The sequence below is a fragment of the Vulpes vulpes genome, chromosome 12 (genome assembly GCF_048418805.1).
Source record: "Vulpes vulpes isolate BD-2025 chromosome 12, VulVul3, whole genome shotgun sequence".
NCBI lineage: Eukaryota > Metazoa > Chordata > Mammalia > Carnivora > Canidae > Vulpes > Vulpes vulpes.
Genome location: NC_132791.1, coordinates 22,490,159 through 22,512,437, shown reverse-complemented (window position 1 = coordinate 22,512,437; position 22,279 = coordinate 22,490,159). Strand labels below are relative to the sequence as shown.

The following is a 22,279-nucleotide window of genomic DNA, read 5'->3' as shown; positions in this document are numbered from 1 at the left end:
GAAAAAGCAGGTTGTAAATCATGGTACTAAGACTCAATTTCCTTATCTAGAGGAAACAGAAGAAAAAAAATCCACAACAAAGCAATGTGGCAAGTTCCTAAAAGCCAAGAAGCTGTTAGAAGTAGAAAACTGAAGGAAATTTAGTAATTTAAATGGCCTCATAGACTAGTGGATGTTTCAACATCCTCCCACCCCTCCCAGAATTTTATTTTATTTTATTTTTATTTTATTTTATTTTTTAAAGATTTATTTATTTATTCATGAGAGACAGAGACAGAGAAAGAGAGAGAGAGGCAGAGACAGGCAGAGGGAGAAGCAGGCTCCATGCTGGGAGCCCTATGTGGGACTCAATCCTGGGTCTCCAGGATCAGGCCCTGGGCTGAAGGCGGTGCTAAACCACTGAGCCACCCGGGCTGCCCAACCTCCCAGAATTTTAAAGAAGATTCTTGTTTTTCTAAAGTGTTTTCCTGTCAGAAAGTAGTTGTGATTGAAATAAAATGAAGTGGGAACTATAACTGAGAATAAAGATAGAGTATGGAGTGCTGTTGAGTTTTGGACTGTGACTCTTGAAAGCATTTTGGGGTAAACTTAATTTTTGTGTGTATGTGCTTCTGTTGCTTTTAAAAAAGAAACTTTTGTTAGGTTTGATGAGATTCATGTGATATGAATTGGGATAGGGAACCTGATTTCTGGAGTAACGAGATTTGTGCGTTGGTTATGATAGCTAACTCTGAGAAACCTTAATGGAATAGACTGAAAGCTTTCATGATTTTATACAACAGTTGGGGGAAAAATAGCTCTTAGTTTTACCAGGGGATGATGGGCACATCTGGTTCTGTGTGAGAGTCCTATCCTCAGATTCCAATATGCAGAAATTTGTTCCTTTGCTGGTGAAGAACTCTATTCTCTGAAAGACAGATTTGTTCACTGAGAGCCAGTTATGACTTATATGCATGCAGTATGACATTCTAGTACTAAGAGTCATCAACTATGCTGGTATCACAAATACACCACTGCCAGACGTGATTGTGTTTATTATAATTTATGTAGTTTTTGGACTGAGCTAAATATAAAGACTTTTTCCAAACCTTTATACTTACTAAATTTACTTTTTTGTGTGTGTGTATAATAACTGGAGGAATGCAGAATGCTGGCAGCACAGAATCACAGCTAGGGCTTAAAGGAACTCGAAGTTGGTTTGCACTGTTTTGCCAGTTGGAAGACTGGGAATTGATAGTTCCATACTCCACCCTGAGCCCCAAGTTTCAGTAAGGTTGTCTTTATTTCTATGTTATATGACTCATTTAAGGTCTAGGCAGCTTAGAGATTATCAGATGAAGATGGGACCTGTTATTTCTACCTTTGATTCTCAAGTCTAAATGAAAGAGTTTTAGATCCTATAACCATGACTTTTTTTTTTTTTTGAGAGAGAGAGAAAGAGAACATGCACACACATGCGAGAGTTGTGGAGGAGGGGAAGGAGAGAGAGAATCTCAAGCAGTCTTCATGCTCAGCTCAGGGCCTGACATGGACTTGATCCCATAACTCTGAGATCATGATCTGAGCTGAAATCAAGAGTTGGTTGCTTAACCGATTGAGTCACCTAGGCTCCCATATCCTATCACTATGGTTTATAGAAGCTGATGCTATTCCTTGATTTCTCTTTGATACCTCTTCTTATGACTCTAGTGTTTTTCAACCTTCTTTTTAAAAGGTGATAAGTCCCCCCCTCAATATTTAATCATTACAAAAGGAAAAAAAGTAAGTTTACAGTGGAGAGTTTTGGCAGACATCATCTTAACCACGCAAGCTAGGCTTATGTCACCAGGAATACACATGACAGCATGTATCCCCTAATAGGATGCTCTGAGAAGGGCACATCAGATAAACTCAGGTTGAGGCACACTCTACAAAACAGTTGGGCAGTATATTTAAAAAGTGTCAAGATCATGAAAGACAAGGAAAGAATCAGGAACATTCACAAGTTGAAGAACACATACTGCTAAATGCAATGTAGGATCCTGGATTGGGTCCTGGGGGAGAGGGGGGGACAAAGAAAAAGGACATTAGTGGAAAGAATTGGTTAAAAAACAAACATTTCTGGACTTCAGTTTATAGTATTATATGAAGGTTAATTTCTTAGTGTATAATTGCTTCATAATGGTATGTAAGATGTTAACATAAGAATACAGTGGGTAAAGGGTATATGGAAATTCCCTATACAATTTTTTCAACTCTTCCCTAAGTTTAAAATTCTCTCAAAATATTTTTCTTTTAAATATGGTGACCCAAATTGGCCTATTCTTTCAATAAGGGTTATTAAAAAATTACTCTCCTGAATAAGATAGGAAGAGTATTTCCTATGATTGGTATATTCACTTTAATTTTTCAGTTCTTTTGTTATTATTTGTTGAATGGATGTAAAGTTTATAACAAATGTGTAACTTGTAAAAAGTAACAATAACATGAACACAAGTGTAGCTTGAAGTTCTCAGTATGCCTTTTCCATCTGCCCCACCCTCTCTCCCTAACTTTTATCCTGAATTTTATACTTTTCATTCTCTTATTTCTCTTTATAGGTTTACCTTGAAAGTATGTGTCCTTAATGATAGAGTTTTGCATAATTTTTTAACTTCATGTAAGTGGAATATCATATGTATTCTTTTACAATTTTCCCCTAAATATTGTGTTCCTGAAATTTAATCATGTTAATGTGTTTAACTGTAGTTCATTCATTTTTGCTACTATATAGCTTTCCATTATATAAACATACCATAGGTTACTTCTTTATTCTATCATTAATAGCTATTTGGTTGGTTTCTAATTTTGGCTCTTATGAGGAATGCTACCATATATATTCTTGTATATGACATATTATGAGAGTCTCCCTAGGTTATATACAAAAAATGGACTGTCGAGGTTAGAGGGTTAAATGCCCCCATGAACTCTGTAAGATAAAGCCAAATTGTTTTCCAGAGTAGTTGTCCAATTTTCAATACCATCAACAGTTTGTAAATGTTCCACTGGTTTCACTTTTTCTCTAGCACAGTATTAAAACTTTTTTAAAAACCAATTTAGTGGGCATGTATATTAAAAATTTAAAACGCGGGACGCCTGGGTGGCTCAACGGTTGGGCATCTGCCTTTGTCTCAGGGCGTGATCCCGGGATCAGGGACCGAGTCCCACATTGGCCTCCCTGCGAGGAACCTGCTTCTCCCTCTGCCTGTGTCTCTCTCTCTCTCTCTCTCTCTCTCTCTCTCTCTCTCTCTCGGTGTCTCTCATGAATAAATAAATAAAAATCTTTAAAAAAATTTAAAACACTGGGATCCCTGGGTGGTGCAGCGGTTTGGCGCCTGCCTTTGGCCCAGGGCGCGATCCTGGAGACCCGCGATCGAATCCCATGTCAGGCTCCCGGTGCATGGAGCCTGCTTCTCCCTCTGCCTGTGTCTCTGCCTCTCTCTCTCTCTGTGTGACTATCATAAATAAAATAAAAATTTAAAAAAATTAAAACACTGCCATTTATTGACTGACTTTTTTGGATCAAGCCCTGTGGCAGGCATTTTCATGCCTTATTTAACTTAATCCTCTGATAACTCTTCTTCTCAGTCCTATAATGAAAACTAATGTACTTAGTTTCTAATACAAAAGTACCCCCAACTCTGTCTTTCTGATGAATTTATTTTTTTCCCAAGATTTTATTTTTTTAATACTTTATTTTTTATTGGTGTTCAATTTGCCAACATACAGAATAACACCCAGTGCTCATCCCATCAAGTGCCCCCCTCAATGCCCGCCACCCAGTCACCCCCCCCCCTTCCACCACCCCTAGTTCGTTTCTCAGAGTTAGGAGTCTTTATGTTCTGTCTCCCTTTCTAATATTTCCCACTTATTTTTCCTCCTTTCCCCTTTATTCCCTTTCACTATTATTTATATTCCCCAAATGAATGAGACCATATAATGTCTGTCCTTCTCCGATTGACTTACTTCACTCAGCATAATACCCTCCAGTTCCATCCACGTCAAAGCAAGTGGTGGGTATTTGTCGTTTCTAATGGCTGAGTAATATTCCACTGTATACATAGACCACATCTTCTTTATCCATTCATCTTTCGATAGACACCGAGGCTCCTTCCACAGTTTGGCTATTGTGGACATTGCTGCTATATTTATTCATGAGAGACACAGAGAGAGAGAGAGGCAGAGACACAGGCAGAGGCAGAAGAAGGCTCCTCACAGGGAGCCAACTCATTCCCAGATCCCGTGATCACACTCCAAGCGGAAGACAGATGCTCAACTGCTGAGCCACCCAGGCGTCCCTGACAAATTTATTCTTTAGCGGGTCTTTCTCCATCTTGTATCTCCCTAATTTATCTCCTGTTTCTTTTTTTTAAATCTCACTTTGAAGAAATTTGAGGGAAGGTTCTCTGGTTTCCAAATGATTAGTATCTTGCTTCAGGTCACATTGTCATTAATTATGAGCAGACTGAAATTAAACCTGGTTCTCTAGCTCCCAATTTTTTTTCTCTTTTCCTTTTTTCTTCCTTCTCTTCCTTTTTTCCTCCCACATTCCATTTCTTTCTCCCTTTCCTCACATTCTTCTCCTCTGGGTTTTTGTTTTTGTTTTTGTTTTTTTCTTTTCCTCCTCTGAATTTAACAGCTTAAATATACTTTCTAGTTGGCTGCTACATAATGTGATGTACATGCAGAGAATGTCACCAGATTGGGTGAGTTCCTGATTCTAGCTAAACAGTCATTACTCAGGCCCCATTAAGTGCCTTATAACCATTTCACATTCCTAGCTATGATTCTTGTGTGGATTTGGCCAGACTTCCCTCTCAAAGCTGCTGATGGCCCTGTAGGTGATGGAGAGAAGCCAGAATTTCAGGACATCCCATCCTTGGCTCTTCTTTCTTGGCAGCTGTAGAAACCCCAAGCCTACTGTGAAGGTGTAGGCAACTTACAATAGTACTGGGTGCCTAGAGAATGGTGATATTATAGCTGCAAATATTAGTTAGGAAAACACTGATTCTGTTGACAGAGGAAACAGACATTAGGTTGGATAAACCTTGTAGCCAACAAGCACAAATAATTTTGTTTGGCCTGCACAATATTTAATTTTCTTTCTTTTTCATTTGGGTACTTTTATAGGAACTCTCCAATTTGTCACAGTAGCCAGAATTTCATTTCCAATTGTTTTACATCTAACTGCTATTAACTTCCTGGCTTCTAAAGTTATTTGATGCAACTATGCCTAGATTATTAAAATATGAATTTTATCCTTTAAATTGTTTTTTTTATTTTAAAGATTTTATTTATTCATGAGAGGCACAGAAAGAGAGACAGAGACACAGGCAGAGGGAGAAGCAGGCTCCAATGCAGGGAGCCCAATGTGGGACTCAATCCCGGCACTCCAGGATCACGCCCTGAGCCAAAGGCAGACGCCAAACCGCTAAGCCACCCAAGCGTCCCAAAATAAGAATTTTATCCTTAATGAGGTCACTTGAGCCTCACAGAGAGCAGAACTAGTTGGAAGATACATTGTTACTCCAAATCACAGTTGTCCAGCTAGTTTTATATATATATATATATATATATTTTTTTTTTTTTTTTTTTTTTTCTGATAGCTAAAGATCTTTTGGCTAGAAATAACCTTTTACTAAGATTACATTTCCCTAAAGATTTGAATTTTTTCCCACCTAATCCTGTTTGGGATGATTAAGATGAAAACACCTATAAGGTTTTCTAGTCTTTGCTTATCCATACTTAGCGGCTTGGGAGACCTGAAAGAAACTTATTAAAATATACTTTATTGACCTTTTCTGGGTTGAGTTAAGGAGAAAGAGGGGCACTTGTGTGGCTCAGTGGTTGAGTGTCTGCCTTTGGCTGGGGTCATGATCCCGGAGTCCTGGGATTGAGTCCTGCATCAGGCTTCCCACAGGGAGGCTGCTTCTCCTTCTGCCTATGTCTCTGCCTCTCTCTGTGTATCTCTCATGAATAAAATAAATAAAATCTTAAAAAAAAAAAAAGGATAAAGAGAAGAGTTTTCCTGTGTAGCAAACTCATGGGGTTTGATAAAGTATAATTTTCAAAAGGTTGAAAAACATGACTCATATAAATACAATGAGCAGGTGTCAAATATTTTATTGAACTCGCTGATTAATGAGGTAATCAGTAAGATGTTAAGACCAATTCAAATGAAAATGTAGGAGGTAAGTATTTACAGGCAGTTTTATAAAGAAAGGTTAAGAAAGATTTCTGAATCATACATAAAACTAATTGAAGTCCTGTAGTGCCTAAATCATAGTCTTTGAGGTTATCTTTTTCACCAGACATAAAATATTTTTATCCCCATGGGATTAAAATCTATAAATTAATCTCTGCCTACGGAATTATAAGATACTTAAATAAATAGAAAATCAGAGGCAGAAATCCAGAAGTGGTGCACTAAGAGATCACCCAATAATTCTTTTGCCTGTTTCCAACGATCTGTTACAGATTTTTCTGACAAAGTGTAGTTATTAGCCTAGATTTGATTGCCAGAAAGTGGAATCTGTTTGCCAAGCTTTGAAATTATAACTTTCTGATGAACATGTATGAAATGAATTCTAAAATTTAGCATATATGTCTTAGAGGTAGATTATTTTGGATTTCAGAGAACAAGTTCCAAGTTTCTTAAGCACATGTTTAAGTGAAATGGTATTGGAATGAGAAATTCTGATTCTGAATATTTTTATTTCCTTTACAGAAATTCCATGGAATTATAATTGGTACTATTCTGCAATGTCTCTATTTGAAAGCGAAAGTGAGGACAGACAAAATGAAGGTAGGTGAACTCAGTAAATATCTAAGTCTGTATGTCATTATTGCCTCTAAAAAGTAAATGTGTGTGCATGTGAGTGTGCATATGACAGATAAAAAGACTGGCCAATCTATCAGTCAAACCACCAATCTACCAAACAACTTACCAGGAAAGGAAATATATTTTGCAGAAGTAAATACTTTGTACTTACAAGTACAAGCCCCACTGTTTGGTTATCTGAAAATTCGATTTGAGTAGTTCCAGTCTTTTACCTTTTGTACTTTTATTTTTATTTTCATTTTATTTTGTACTTTTATTTGGAAGTTCACCAGAAAGGTCTGTGTTCCTTTTCCTCTCCCCATCCTTCACAACTGCCTTCTGCTAAAAAGAAGTGGTCATTTTGAAAAGAGGTTGCTGAAATGGGTAAGGTTATCCTTTGCAGCCTCTTTGTGCCTAGAGCAAATAGATCTGACTATGGTGCTAGGATTTCTATACCACTTCCATGCTCTCCTGTGGTGAATGCAAGTACTTAGGGAGCTGGGGTAATCACACCCAAGCCTGATATAAGAAAAAGAAATTCAAAAAAAGAAAAGAAAAGAAAAAGAAATTTTTTCTGACATGAAATTTTCAAAAAGGAAGCCAGAATGTAGTTCTATATTTAGAACTGCCTGACATAAAAAAAAAAAATTCTGACATAAAACTTTGAAAAAGCAAGCCAGAATGTAGTTCTATATTTAGGCTTCCTTTTGAGGAATGAAGAAGGTGTAGAAAATGAAATTAGGTCACTGATTTCGGGTCATATTAAACCTTCTGTATGCCATTGTGCAATTTTCTGAACTGAAATGGAGGGAACTCATTTCAAGAGCACAAGCCCTAGTTCCAGAAAGAATTCCATCCCACAGGTACAGGCATTAGTTCTAGGAAGAAGAAGTCAGGGACCATCCCAACTGAAGGAAAAACCAGAGAGTCCTTTCCAACTTTCAGAACTGCTAAAGGAAAGAAGGCTAGGGAAAACAAGTTAACTGACCAGTTTCTCCTGTATCTTCTTATGAACAGAAAATCTGGGAGAGCAGACTACTCTAGGCAGTAGTAAATTCAAGGCAGAAGAAAAATGTGGCAATCATCAATAAAGACTGATATACTTATTCAACAAATATTTATTGGTCACCAAATTAATGTGAGCTACTGTGCTATATGCTGGCAATATAAGGACAACAAAACTCAACAGAATCCCTATTCTTGTGGAAATTAAGGTTTAGTGAAAGACAGCCTTTAAGTGATAGCACATCAAGTAATAGCACAGAAAAATATCAAATTATATCTACAATAAATGCGATGAAGTAAAAATCATATGAGGGGCATAGTGGTTAAGGGCATGGACTCGGGAGCCATACTGTTTAGGTTTGAATCCTAGCTCTGCCACTTACTATGTTATCTTGGGCAAATCTCTTAATTTTTCTATGTTATAGTTTCTCATCTATGCAACCAGTCTAATAATAATGCTACCTCTTAAGTATGTTGTGAGGATTAAATGAAGCAATATTTGTAAAGCACTTAGGACAGTACCTGGTACATGATAAATACAAAGTAAGTGTTTATATAAAAAATAGTCAATAGGAGCTTTGATGCTTTTGTTGTTATTGTTGTTCAGGAAGGTAATTAAGAACTTGAACATTGATAAAATTATTTCCGAAATTATTTCAAAAGTCCAAAGTTTTGCCAGTGAAAAATAATTGAAAACACTTTTCCTGGCCTGCACCCCTTTGAGTAAGCTTGGCCTACCAACTACAGTAGAGTTATTGCTTGTGCTGTTTTGAGCAGTGAGCAATTAATACTGGTTGATCCAAGATGTTGGCCTTTTAACTTTAGTCAACAAAATAAGAGTGGCAAACACAGTAATTTGGCTTCTGCCCTTATCTAGGCTATCAGCCTATTCTGTTTGGAAAACTTACAGTACCTTAAAGTGAATATAGACTGGTTCTAGTATCTTGCTTATCTACCCTCTCCTTTCTATTTTTCACCACTTTCTTAGTTCAGGCTGTCATCATTTTGAAGTGTTGACTATTATTACAGCAATCTTTCAAGTCGTTGTTATATCTGTAATCTGTTCCTCTATAATTCTGTCATATAAACCTTCTGAAATTCCAATTTTATTGTATTCTTCTCTGCTCAAAATCTTTCTGGGATTCCTTGTCAGCTACTAATTATGTTAAGGTCATCAGCCTAACATTAAAACCCTGACTTTATAGTCTTGTTTCCTGCCTCCTTTAGATTCTTCTTACCTCTGTACTGTCATACAACTTGTCTAATCTCAATGCAAACTTTTCATTAGGTGCGTCTTCCTACCTACATGCCTGTCTCCTATATTTATATTGGACCTATATTCATTTTTTAGGTTTAGTCCAAGTTTTTTTCTATGAAGCCTTCTCCAGCAATTCCAGCCACTGACTTTCTCTGTCCCATCCCCCTCATTATCTTTCCATCTTGAATTCTTACAGTGCTTGGCCTTTGCAGTTTTAAAAAATAATAGCCTTGGGACGCCCAGGTGGCTCAGTCAGTTAAGCATCTACCTTTGGTTCAGGTCATGATCTCTGGGTCCTGGGATTGAGCCCTGCATTGGGCTTCGTGCTCAACAAGGAATCTGCCTCTCTTTCTCTCTCTCTCCCTTCCTTCCTTTTTCCCTCTCTCCCTGTGCCCCTCCCCACTGTTCATTCTCTCTTTCTCTCAAGTAAATAAATCTTTTCAAAAATAAAAAAAATAATAACCTTATTGAGGTATAATTTACATGCCATCAAATTACCCTTTTAAAGAATACAATTTAGGGATCCCTGGGTGGCGCAGCGGTTTGGCGCCTGCCTTTGGCCCAGGGTGCGATCCTGGAGACCCGGGATCGAATCCCACATCAGGCTCCCGGTGCATGGAGCCTGCTTCTTCCTCCACCTGTGTCTCTGCCTCTCTCTCTCTCTCTGTGACTATCATAAAAAAAAAAAAAAAAAAAAAAAAAAGACATAGTTTAAAAAAAAATAAATAAAGAATACAATTTAATGATTTTTAATTGATTTTTATTTTTATTTTTTTTTGGATAATGATTTTTTTTAAATACATGAACAGAATTGTACCACTATGACCATGATTTAATTTTAGAACATTTTCATCACCCCAATAAGAAACCTTATACCTATTAGCAGTCACTCCCAATTCCTGCCTTCCCCTGCCCCTAGTAACCACTAATTTATTTTCTATCTTTATCGAATTGCCTATACTGGACACAACATAAATAGAATCATATAATATCTGGGTTTTTGTGACTGGCTTCTTTCACTTGATATTTTTTTTTTTTTAGATTTTTATTTATTTATGATAGTCACCCAGAGAGAGAGAGAGAGAGAGAGAGAGAGAGGCAGAGACACAGGCAGAGGGAGAAGCAGGCTCCATGCACCGGGAGCCCGACGTGGGATTCGATCCCAGGTCTCCAGGATTGCCCCCTGGGCCAAAGGCAGGCGCCAAACCGCTGCGCCACCCAGGGATCCCATCACTTGATATTTTCAAGGCTCATGTTGTAGCATGTATCAGTACTCCATTCCTTTGTAAGGCTGAATACCATTCCAATATATGTATATACCACAATTTATCCATTTACCAGTTGATAGACATTTGGGTTGTTTCCATGTTGCGGCTATTACAAATAATACTGCTATAGCCATTAATGTATAAGCTTTTTTGTGAACATATCATTTCAATTCTCTTAGGTCTCTACAATTCATTTTAAGTCTTATTTATATCCTATTTTGAATTGTTGCTTTGCTCTTTGAGATATATCTTGTATAATTCTACTAAATTGTTTGCCTAGCCCAGTGCCTACAGATTTCCCTCTGTTCTGGAAAGTATGTATATATACATTTATATATATATATATATATAAATACCCTGAAAAGGAAGAGATGCAAAGGATATACACCAATCTGTTAATGGTGCTCTCCTTGGGAAATGGAGAAAGAGAGGAAAGGAAACTTAGTTTCTCTTTATATTTCTGATTTTAGATCTTTTACAGTTAAAATATATTTATGTGTTATTTTGGATTATTTTAAAAATCATTAAAGAAGATAGTATAATCATAAAGGGAAAGAAGTTGGAGAAACTAAAAGGAAAGGACAGAAAAAGAAAAAAAGGAAAAAATATGAAGGAGGAGGGGCATAGATATTATGGCATTTAGAGCAGAAAATTAATCAGAGCTTTAGTAATAGAATCCTATACAATACCACTTTTAAACACAAAGTAGACATACATGTTACATAACTGTGTGAACATACTACAAACCATTGATTTTACATTTTATTTTAAATAAGTGAATTATGTGGTATGTACATCTCAATAAAGTTATTTAGAATAAAAAAAATCTAAAGTTTTTAGAGTTAGTTTCTAGAACTATGTTTCTTTTTTTTTTTAAGATTTTATTTATTTTTTAATGTGAGACACAGAGAGAGAGAGGCAGAGACACAGTCAGAGGGAGAAGCAGGCTCCATGTAGGGAGCCCGACGTGGGATTAGATCCTGGGTCTCTAGGATCTGGCCCAGGCTGAAGGCGGCCCTAAACTGCTGAGCCACCCGGGCTGCCCTAGAATTATGTTTCTTTAGAAAATTTAAAGCAACAAGTGAATTTGTAGGAACTTTTCCTGACCTCAGTAACAGGAGCAGGGTAGAAAGATAAAATACATGATTCTCAATTAAATTTGAATCTCAATAAATAATGAATAATTTTAAGTGTAAATATGTCCTATGTAAATATTTGGGACATGCTTTATTTTTGTATTTTTATTTGCTAAATCTGGCATCCCCAAAGGGAATTAAATTTTGAATCTCTTAGAGTGAAGTTGCTTCTTTAGCATCACCATGATTTACTATTAGATCTAGCTTTGTGCAACTAACATTTTGTTTCTAACTGATAGCCTTTATTGTAAGCTTCCCAACCTATCCTCTCCTATCCCAAGAAAGGTTTTATGATTGGGAAGCCCTGAAAATGATATCTAACAGTTCAATCAAACATGATTAATTTTACCTTTACCATATTGATTAAAAAAAAATCATGATTCCACTTTCCAAATGATGTCAGAATGGCAAAGCCCACCACCCCATTTATATCTGTGTGGAGCGATATGAATAATATTCCTGTCAGCATCTCCCTTGATAGGAGAAGAAAGAAACCAAAGATCTCCAACAGGAATAGTGGGAAGGGTCTTTAGTTTTGTTTTGGGTGTTGTTGTTTTTTTAATTTTCAAAATATTTTATTTAAATTCAATTTGCTAACATATAGTATAACACCCAGTGTTCATCTCATCATGTGCCTTCCTTAGTGCCCATCACCCAGTTACCCCCATTCCCCCACCTCCCCTTCTGCAACACTTTGTTGTTGTTGTTGTTTTAAATGATTTTATTTATTTATTCATGAGAGACACACACACACACACACAGAGGCAGAGACCTAGGCAGAGGGAGAAGCAGGCTCCATGTAGGGAGCCCGATGTGGGACTTGATCCTGGGACTCTGGGATCACACCCTGAGGCAAAGGCAGACGCTCTGCGCTTAAAGCCACCCAGGCGTCCCAACACTTTGTTTTTTTTTTTTAAAGATTTATTTATTTTAGAATTTGAGAGAGCATGAGTGGGGGGATAAGGTGGAGGAGCAGAGAGAAAGAGAGGAGAGAGAGAATTTCAAGCAGATTCTCTGCTGAGCATGGAGCCTGATGCTGGGCTCCATCTCATGACCCTGAGGTCATGACTTGAGCTAAAATCAAGAATTAGACCCCTAACTGACCAAACTACTCAGGTGCCTCCCCTTTAGTTTTGATCATGTTCTGAACTGTGCCAACTGACCAATCTTCTATGGCACTCTGTTATTAAATTAGGATTTGGTGGGTATTTTGTTTTGTTTGCTTTTATTACAATTTGGATTTTCCATTTGTTTTATTGCTATTTTATTTTCTTTGTTACTATTTTGATTACCCTTTGAGCAATTCTAGTCTTGTTTCTGTTCAACTTGGATAGGAAAGTTAGTGAAGGTATGGAGGGAATGGGCAGAGGCAGAGGTAACAGAAAAGCTATAGTAGCTCAAGAACTGAACTTCTCATGACATTCCAGACTTTGGTGAGCTTCCTCTCGATTCTTTTTTTTCTTAATTAAAAATAAATTTGATTTTATTTTTAAACTTTCAAAAAAATTGTAAGTATAGTGCAAAGTATATCCAGAATCTTCTCATCCAGATTCCTGATTGCTAATATCTTACCACATTTGCTCCATCTGTGTATGTGAGTATACATACCATATATATTATATTTATATGTAACATTATTATATAACTATATATAATAATTAGTTATTTTCTGAACCTTTTTAAAAGAATTTATTTATTTATTTGAGTGAGTGAGTGAGTGAGTGAGTGAGAGAAAGCAGGAGTAGGGGGAAGGGGCAGAGGGAGAGAGAGAAGCTGAGCAGGGAGCCCAAGGTGGGGCTGGATTCCAGAACCTCAGGATCATGACCTGAGCCAAAGGCAGATGCTTAACTGATTGAGCCACCTAGGTGCTCCATTTTCTGAGCCTTTTGAGAACAAGTTGCATCCATGATGTCTTACCACCCCTAAATACTTGAGTGTGTATTTCTCCACATCGAGGACATTTTGCTACTTTAACTACCATATAACCCTCCACGTTAGGAAATCAGCATTACTAGAAAACCATCATACAATTTATAGACTCTTATACCCCTGACCTCACCCACATTTAAATTTTACCAACCTCCCTCATAGTGTCTCTTCTTCCTTTCAGGCACACTATACCTTCCAGTAAACATGTATTCCTGTTATCTCTTCTGCCTCCTCCAGTGCGAAACTGTTCTCTATTTTTCCTTGCTTTTCATGTCCTCAAGAGTTTTACCTCTTTTTTTTTTTTAACTTTTTTCCTTCTTTCTTTTTGAGTATAGCTGATGCACAATGTTACATTAATGTCAGGTGTACAACGTAGTGATTGGACATGTTTATACATTATGCTATATTTACAAGTGTAGCCTGCATCTATCCTGATACATTGCTATTACAATATTATTGACTATATTCCTGATGCTGTGCTTTTTATTCCCATGACTTATTTAGGAAATACAGGCTTCCTGTTATGGAATGAATAAATCTCTAGGTCCTTTTTGACACTGCACTCTAACCATCCTCTTCAACCATGCTGAATATTCTCCTGTTTGCTGACCTGAGCATAGAAAGATCAACAAAGAATTAGCTGAGGTTTCTCTTTCAGCCCAGCTGTTATGTGATTGTGTAGATACTCCCACAAGGAGGAGGTGATTATCCTCCATTGGAGAGGTTTAGACAGAAGTCTGAGCACAATTTAACAAAACATGTTTTTAAACATTTACTTGTGTGCTTGTTCATTCGATGAATCTTTATTAAATCCAAGGCCTAATCTTTCTTTTTTTTAAAGATTTTATTTATTTATTCATAGGCACAGAGAGAGGGGCAGATACACAGACAGAGGGAGAAGCAGGCTTCATGCAGGGAGCCCGATGTGGGACTCAATCCTGGGTCTCCAGGATCACACCCCAGGCTGCAGGCGGCGCCAAACCACTGCGCCACCAGGGCTGCCCTCCAAGGCCTACTCTAAGTAATGGGATACAGAGATTTAAAGAAAAAGAAAGAAAGAAAGATAGGATCTCTACCTTTAAGTAGTTCTTTGTTTAGAGGGAGAAGATGATGTTATAAATAAATATGATAAAAGAGCTAAATGTAAACCATGAGACATAGCAGTGAATAGACTGAACCTGAAATGTAATGAAGTGGTGATGAGAAAACAAATGAGTTACTGTTTATTCTGTAGGACTACAGGCCCTGACCTTTCTTGTGGTGACTCTCTTCTATATCATTTAGCTATTCTACTTACCATTCCTTAGATGGAGATATCATCTGTTGGCTAAACACCAGATATTTTAGAGATGTAGTCTGAGGAGAGGAAATAGAAGCTTTTTTTATGTGTACCCAAGACTGGAAGTCATATGGTTAGCTAAATTTACCCGTAGCTATCATGTTTTAGATTATACTATTTGACTACAAAAGGATAAATTGTGATCATTTGGAATCTAAGAAATTACAATATTCGTAAAGCAAACTGATGCTGACTAATCTGACCAGAAATTGACCAATTATCCTTCCTCTGTCAACTATCCTCACTTTTTAGAGATGGGAAAATTTTAGTCACATGAATTAGGTGACTTGGGTGAAATCAGGTAGGCCTGTTGATCTAGAATGACAACAAGGGGTCATTATTGAGTTTCTATTTGGGAGTCTGATGATATAAGGAGAGAGGGCCTGGAGAATCTACTAGAAACTTGCACTCCTAAAAATCATCTTACTGCTTTTTTTTCTTAGCTAGAAAATTCCATTTGTGATTGAGTTCCCACTGTGAGCAAGGAGATATTTGCTGAGATCTTTCTAAGCCTGATTGCCACCTGACCAACTGGCCTTCCTCCCTTTTTCTCCCTTCCTCCACCTTCTTCCTGGTTACTTATTTTTCAGTGTGCCTTTTTCTCTAGTTCCCTCCTACAGAGCTCATTTTCCTTTTTAGTTTCTGCTATTTGTTGTCTAGACTAATCTCCAATCTTCTGTAGTTTTAACCCTTAAAACCTGAGATTGGATTATATCAAGATTGCATAAGAACTAAGTTTTTTTATTGGAATCAAAATGCTAAGAACACTATTAGACAGAGGCTTCTTCTATTTTGACACTTCCTTTCTACTACCATCCCACCAAGAGATTGAGTAGAGTTCCTCTCCCCAGACTGTGGTTTTTGTACCCTTCCTTCTCTACTGACTAGATCAGCTTTGTATATCCACAGGAGATAGCTTGAAGTTCAAAATCCATTGGGCATAAACCATCAGTGATGGTTATGGACTCTCCTTGACATAGTATAAGATAAAGGACAAAAAATATCAGTCAGTGAGCATTTTTGATGTGTCAGGAATTATATAGGCACTCTAATTAACATCTCATTTAACCCTCACATTAGCATATTAAATACATTTTACAACCCCATTTTATACATGAGGAAACTAAAGCCCAGAAACAGAAAGTGACATGCTCTAAATCACTTAACAATTTAGTCACAAAGCCCAATCTAGAATAGCCAGAATTTTCTGAGCAATTTTTATATCAACAGTTGGTCTAAAATGATGCTTTGAAAAAATAAAATAAATAAAATGATGCTTTGTATGCCTTAATTTATTAATCTTCACAAAAACCTTATGAGTAGGTATTATTATCACTTCAATTTTACAGATGAAGAAAATGAGTCTTAGAGAGGTTAAGTAACTTCCTCAAGGCTACATAACTGGTAAGTGGAGGACTGAGATTTGAACCCTAGCAGCCTGACTCAGTTGCTCATGTTGTTAACCACTATTGGAGGCTACCATAGTTTTAAACTCTAGGTCCATTGCACATTTTATAATACCAAGTTGCCTTGCTTCACCAAGATGTCTGGCACTTTCAGTTCAATTATTTTACCACCCACAGTCCAATTCTGATCTCAACACAGATCCCTTTGAAACCAGGCCTTTACTCAATAGGCTGTAGATTCAACCCTTAGTTACCAAAGATGGATGCATTTTCTAGTCACCTGAGTCTGAGGTAGTGTTTGTGCCCTTGAATTCCATAGTCTGGACCTCTTCAACTAGACTATCTTTTAGACTCTCCTTGTCTAAACTAATTTCTAGTCTTTCATAGTTCTAACTTCTCATCCATAATTTACATTTTGTCACTCTTGTCTCGGCCAAACAGAAATAAACCCAGAATTAACAAGTAATGGGGAAAACACTTAGTCATCCCAATCTTTTTTCAATGATAGTCACAAGCCCTAGGAAATCAGTGTTGTTGTCATTGTTGTTTTGGTGAATCTTGAATTAATCTTTTATTATCCAGTCTGGAATCTGTCTACCTGCCTTTATTATCTCAAACATGACTGGCTACTTTCTTTCCTTACACTTGTCTTCTGTCTCCCTCAAACTTTGAGTTTCTTCTCCTAGATGATTGTGCCAACTGACATTTTAACCACTTTTCTTGTCATTCTTGTTTTTCCCTTTTTAGAGACATCTTCAGAAGTCTGACTTTGTAGCCCTCAATTCCTCTTCCTTTCCTGTTGGAAATCCTACTTTCTTTTCTCCTTTCTCTTTCACGGAAGATCTAATATCAAAGAGCCAGAACTAGATGAAGATTACTCCTATCCCTACTTTGGAGTCTCAGTCTGTCTCCATGAACTCAGGCTCTGAACTTTGGGATCTATCTGCTTTACTTTACTCTCAAACAGGGAGGTTTGTATTAAGTTGTTGGACTCCATGTACATCTTTGGGGCTGGTGGGCTTAGAGAGACTAGTCTGCTACACCCAGATAAGTTGCTGGAAAAACCTGTTAGACCTTTGTAAATTAAAAAATAAGCAGTAAAAACTAGGATTAAATTTGATAAGAAATGTAAGATTCAATAAGAAAATAGTAGAACTTTATGAAGAGTTTTAAAATAATATTTTTTTTAATTTTTATTTATTTATGATAGTCACAGAGAGAGAGAGAGAGAGAGAGAGAGAGGCAGAGACACAGGCAGAGGGAGAAGCAGGCTCCATGCACCGGGAGCCCGACGTGGGATTCCATCCCGGGTCTCCAGGATCGCGCCCTGGGCCAAAGGCAGGCGCCAAACCGCTGCGCCACCCAGGGATCCCTAAAATAATATTTTTGATAAATGGAGAGGCTATGCTGATCTGTTGGGTATGATTCGAGGGGCAAATGGCATGGGGGAGACTGATTTCACTTATCATTGCCTAAACTGATTGAGTATGAACATAGTAGATTAGCCTACTCAGGGATTGAATAAACTTAACACTGGTAGAAATACCAACGCTGCCCTGATACTCTGCCCTAATCAGACAGCTACTGGGACCCTAAAAAAGACCCTGCACAAATAGCAAGGGCCAACTAGCAGTTCTAAATCCTAGATGTGACTAAATTATCTGAGCCATACATCTTCCACTTCTTTGGGTAACCTAAGCCACAATGGTTAGCTGAAGCTCTTGTATCACAAGGTTGTAAATAAGCCAGTAACTAGTCAAAACAATGCACAACAAAAGATTCTATCAGTTCCTTTTCAACTCTGCCCATCTTTATTCATGTAATCCTAGTAATCACTAGAATGAAACCTTAAGAAAGAAATGCACTAGTTCAGTAGAACATACTACAAGATGCATAGCTGGATGGGAAACCTAGCCCAAGGAAGACTCATATGTATTGCTAGCAACATAACTACACAGACATGATCATAATGCACAAAAGAATGGCTTCCCAGGGACACTTGGGTGGCTCAACAGTTGAGTGCCTGCCTTTGTCAGGGCGCAATCCTGAAGTCCCGGGATCAAGTTCCTCATCAGGCTTTCTGCATGGAGCCTGCTTCTCCCTCTGCCTATGTCTCTGCCTCTCTCTTGTGTGGCTCTCATGAATAAATTAATAAGATCTTTAAGAAAAAAAAAAAAAGAATGGCTACCCAGAGGTAGGCCAACAACTGTCTATCTTCCTCACAAGGATTTATAATATGTCACTAAGTGGGGGACTAGCAGTGCAAAAATGTCAGCTCCTTCCTACTTAATCTGTATAATCTCTCAAATCCTGGGGTAAAAGTAACTGGACATCCCCATTTCCCTTTTCCTATAATTTGTGCAAATCCCTAAATTTCCTCATAATTCTCTATTTTTGTATTGCCCAATGTGCAGACTTTGGTCACATAGGTATTTTCTGTAAGAAATTTACTCATGTTATGACATCATGATGTTTAGTAAATTTTGCTGATGGCCAGAAGAACAGAGGAGATTACATGACAAACCATAAAAGTCCCTGCCTTATCATTGCCGTATCATCTCCTCAGCAATTTTTCAAAAGTCTGTGATCCAAACAATAGGTGTTGGTGAGGACGTGGAGAAAAAGGAATTCTTGTACACTGTTAGGAGGAATGCAGACTGGTCCAGTCACTCTAGAAAGCATTATGAAGATTCCTTAAAGTTAAAAACAGAACTACCCTGGAGCACATTAGTGGCTCAGTAGGTTAAGCGTCCAACTCTTGATCTCAGCTCAGGTGTCAATCTCAGGGTCGTGAGTTCAAGCCCTGCATTAAACAGGGCTCATTCAAAAACAATAGAACTATTCTATGATCCAGCAATTGCACTACTGGATATTAACCCAAAGAATACAAAACACAAATCTAAAGGGATACATGCACCCCTTTGTTTATAGTAGCATTATTTACAATAGCCAAGGTATGGAAGCAGCCCAAGAGTCCACTGATGGATGAATAGATAAAGAAGATGTGGTATACATATACAATGGAATGTTATTCAGCCATAAAAAGCAATGAAATCTTTGCCATTTGCAGTGACATGGATGGAGGCCAGATGTGCTAAGCAAAATAAATCAGAGATAAACAAATACCATATGATTTCACTTGTATGGAATTTAAGAAACAAATAAGCAAGGGGAAAAAGAGATAAAAGAAACCAAGCAACAGACTCTTAACTATAGAGAACAAACTGATGGTTACAAGAGAGATGGTAGGTAGGGGATGGGTAAAATTGGTGATGAGCATTAGCGGAATATATGGAATTGTTTAATCACTATATTGTATACCTGAAACTGATACAGCACTAAGTGTTAACTAACAGGAATTCAAATAAAATGCGATGTAGTTTCCCAGAGCTGACTATTTATCTCATGGGACATAGTTCTGCCTCATCTAATAACCTACTTTCACTCATCCCCAGAATTCTAGTGAATACAATTTTCTGTCTTTATCTCTTATCAAAACCCCAATCTCAACGGAACTGGACAGAATTATTCTGAAGTTGATCTAGAAGAGAAAATAAACAAAAGAGCCAAGAAGTCTTTAAACAAGACTTGCTATCCTGTATTAAAAGTTACATGATTTAGGGCAGCCCAGTTGGCTCAGATGTTTAGCACCACCTCGGCCCCAGGGCATGATCCTGGAGACCCAGGATGGAGTCTCACATCGGGCTCCCTGCATGGAGCTTGCTTCTCCCTCTTCCTGTGTCTCTGCCTCTCTTTCTCTGTGTCTCTCATGAATAAATACATAAAATCTTTTTTTAAAAAAAGTTACATGATTTAGGGGCACCTGGGTGGCTAGTTGGTTAAGCATCTGACTCTTGATATCAGCTCAGGTCATGATCTCGGGGTCATGAGATTAAACCCCACATTGGGCTCCATTCTGGGTGTAGAGCCTGCTTAGGGTTCTTCCTCCCCTTTCCTGTCCTCCCTTTCTCTCTTAAAAAAAATGGAGAGGAGTTAAGATAACTGAGGAGTAAGGGGACTCTAAATTTGTCTCGTCCCTTGAATACAGCTAGTTACCAAATCATTCTGAACACCTGAAAACCAATCACAGATATAGAAAAGAAATGCTGTAAGTCTATAAGCAGAAAAATGGCCACCTTTTAGAAGGTAGGAAGTGTGGAGACTTGAATCAGGGGTGATATAGCTGAGGATATGGTGGAGAGAATGGAGCCTGCTTACAGAGGCTACTACGAAGTATTACAAGTAGTGGAGTGCAAAATTGGGAATTTTACAAGTCTCCTACAGTGAGGGATGTTCCTCCAGGGACAGGTAGGAGGGTCTCACTACCTTTGCCTTATGTTAGATCCTTCCCAGGAAAGTGGCTGCATGACTATGCAGCAGTTCCCAGTTTATGGCAACATAGAGCAGAAAGCTGGCACCTAGACTTACTGTTTTCAGATGGCTTCCCCACTCCTATGTCTGGACAATCTGTTCCACTAGGTACCCCCCAACTTCTTGTGATCTGGGGATCCTGAGACCATGCTGTCACACCTGAGATTCTACCCCACTTCACTTTCCTTCCTGGGAAGGATCCAGCATAAGGCAGAGGGTAGTGAGATCCTCCTTCCTCCCCCCAGAGGAACAGCACAAGTCTGCACCAAAGGAACCCATGAAATTTGGAGTTTTGAAATTCAGTCGTGTGCCTGAGATCAAAACATTAAGTCACAGTCAGGTGAACACAGAGTTCTGATGGAAACCAGGGAGACAAGAGTGATTAATTGCTTTTCTGTGAGGGCTCACTGAAGAATGGAGGGTGCGAACTTCCAGCTCAGGGCTAGAAAGTGGGGCACTTCCATGTTCACCCTGCCCATTGGTGCTGAGAGGAGCAAAAGAGCAAAACAGGCTACATAGTGGAATCCAGAGCTGCTTACACTAAGCCTAGCCTCTCTGCAAGAGAGACACATTTCTAATAAGGCAATTCCACCTGAGGATAAGGTGAATAAGGGCAACAGGCACCTCCATGAGAAGATCAGCACAAACAACTAGATAGTACCAAGTTTACTCATCACAGAGGGCTGCAAAACCTCAGCTTTTGGATAAAATAGTATATGGCATCCTTTGTATTTTTATTCTTTAGTCTTGCAGCATTATTTTTCAGTTATTTTCCTATTTATCCGGTTCTTTTAAAATTATTTTTAAATTTTATTTTATATATACATTATATTTATTTTTTGTTTTCTTTAATTGTATTTTATTTTTATATATATGTAAGTTTTACTTTCTTATTTTGGGATCTAGTTTCTTTTAACGAGCAGACCAAAACACACTCAGGGTCTAGTATTTTTGTTTGTTTTTTGTTTTGTTTTCTGTTGTTATTGTTGTTTTTTATCTTTCTACTTTTCTGGACAAAATGATGAGATGGAGAAATTCACTTCAAAAGAAAGAACAGAAGGTAGTACTCACTGCCAGTGATTTAATCAATATGGATATAAGTAAGATATTTGAACATCTAGACGGTTTTTTCTTTTAAGATTTTATTTATTTATTCATGAGAGACAGAGAGAGGCTGAGACATAGGCAGAGGGAGAAGCAGGCTCCCTGTGAGGACCCTGATGCTGGACTCAATCCCAGGACCCCGGGATCATGTCCTGAGCCAAAGGCAGACACTCAACTACTAAGCCACACAGGTACCCCTGAACTAGAGTTTAAAACAATGATTATAAAGACACTAGCTGGGCTTGAAAACATAGAAGACACTAGAGAATCCCTTACTGTAGAAATAAAAGAACTAAAATTTAGTCAGGTCAAAATTAAAAATGCTATTACTGAGATGCAGTCCCAAGTGGAGGCCATAAAAATGAGGATGAACGAATTAGAAGAGTGAATCAGTGATACAGAATATAGAAAATAAGGAAACTGAAGAGAGAAAGAAAACTATTAGATCATGAAGGGAGACTTATAAATAATGTCCATAAACAACAGAGTTGTGAGTTCAAGTCCTGCATTGGGCTCTGCACTGGGTGTGGAACTTACTTAAAAAAAAAAAAAATAGAACTATTTTGTGACCCAGCAAATAATGTCTGTCCATACTATAGAGGTCCCAGAAGATGAGAAGTGGGAA

General features: G+C 37.9%; 1 protein-coding gene across 9 annotated transcripts in view; it reads left to right on the top strand.

Annotated features, from left to right (window-relative positions):
• The window catches only part of LOC112930834 (phospholipid-transporting ATPase FetA-like), a 124,459-nt gene that overhangs the window by 22,934 nt on the left and 79,246 nt on the right, over positions 1–22,279 (top strand). For 6 of the 9 annotated variants that reach the window (XM_072727978.1, XM_072727981.1, XM_072727982.1 and 3 more), the window contains one exon: positions 6,746–6,823. In XM_072727978.1, the coding sequence (XP_072584079.1) occupies positions 6,746–6,823 (78 nt within the window). Of the gene's footprint in view, positions 1–2,579; positions 2,639–6,745; positions 6,824–22,279 lie in introns of all 9 variants that reach the window. The other 3 variants (XM_072727979.1, XM_072727985.1, XM_072727980.1) reach the window with 1 other exon arrangement.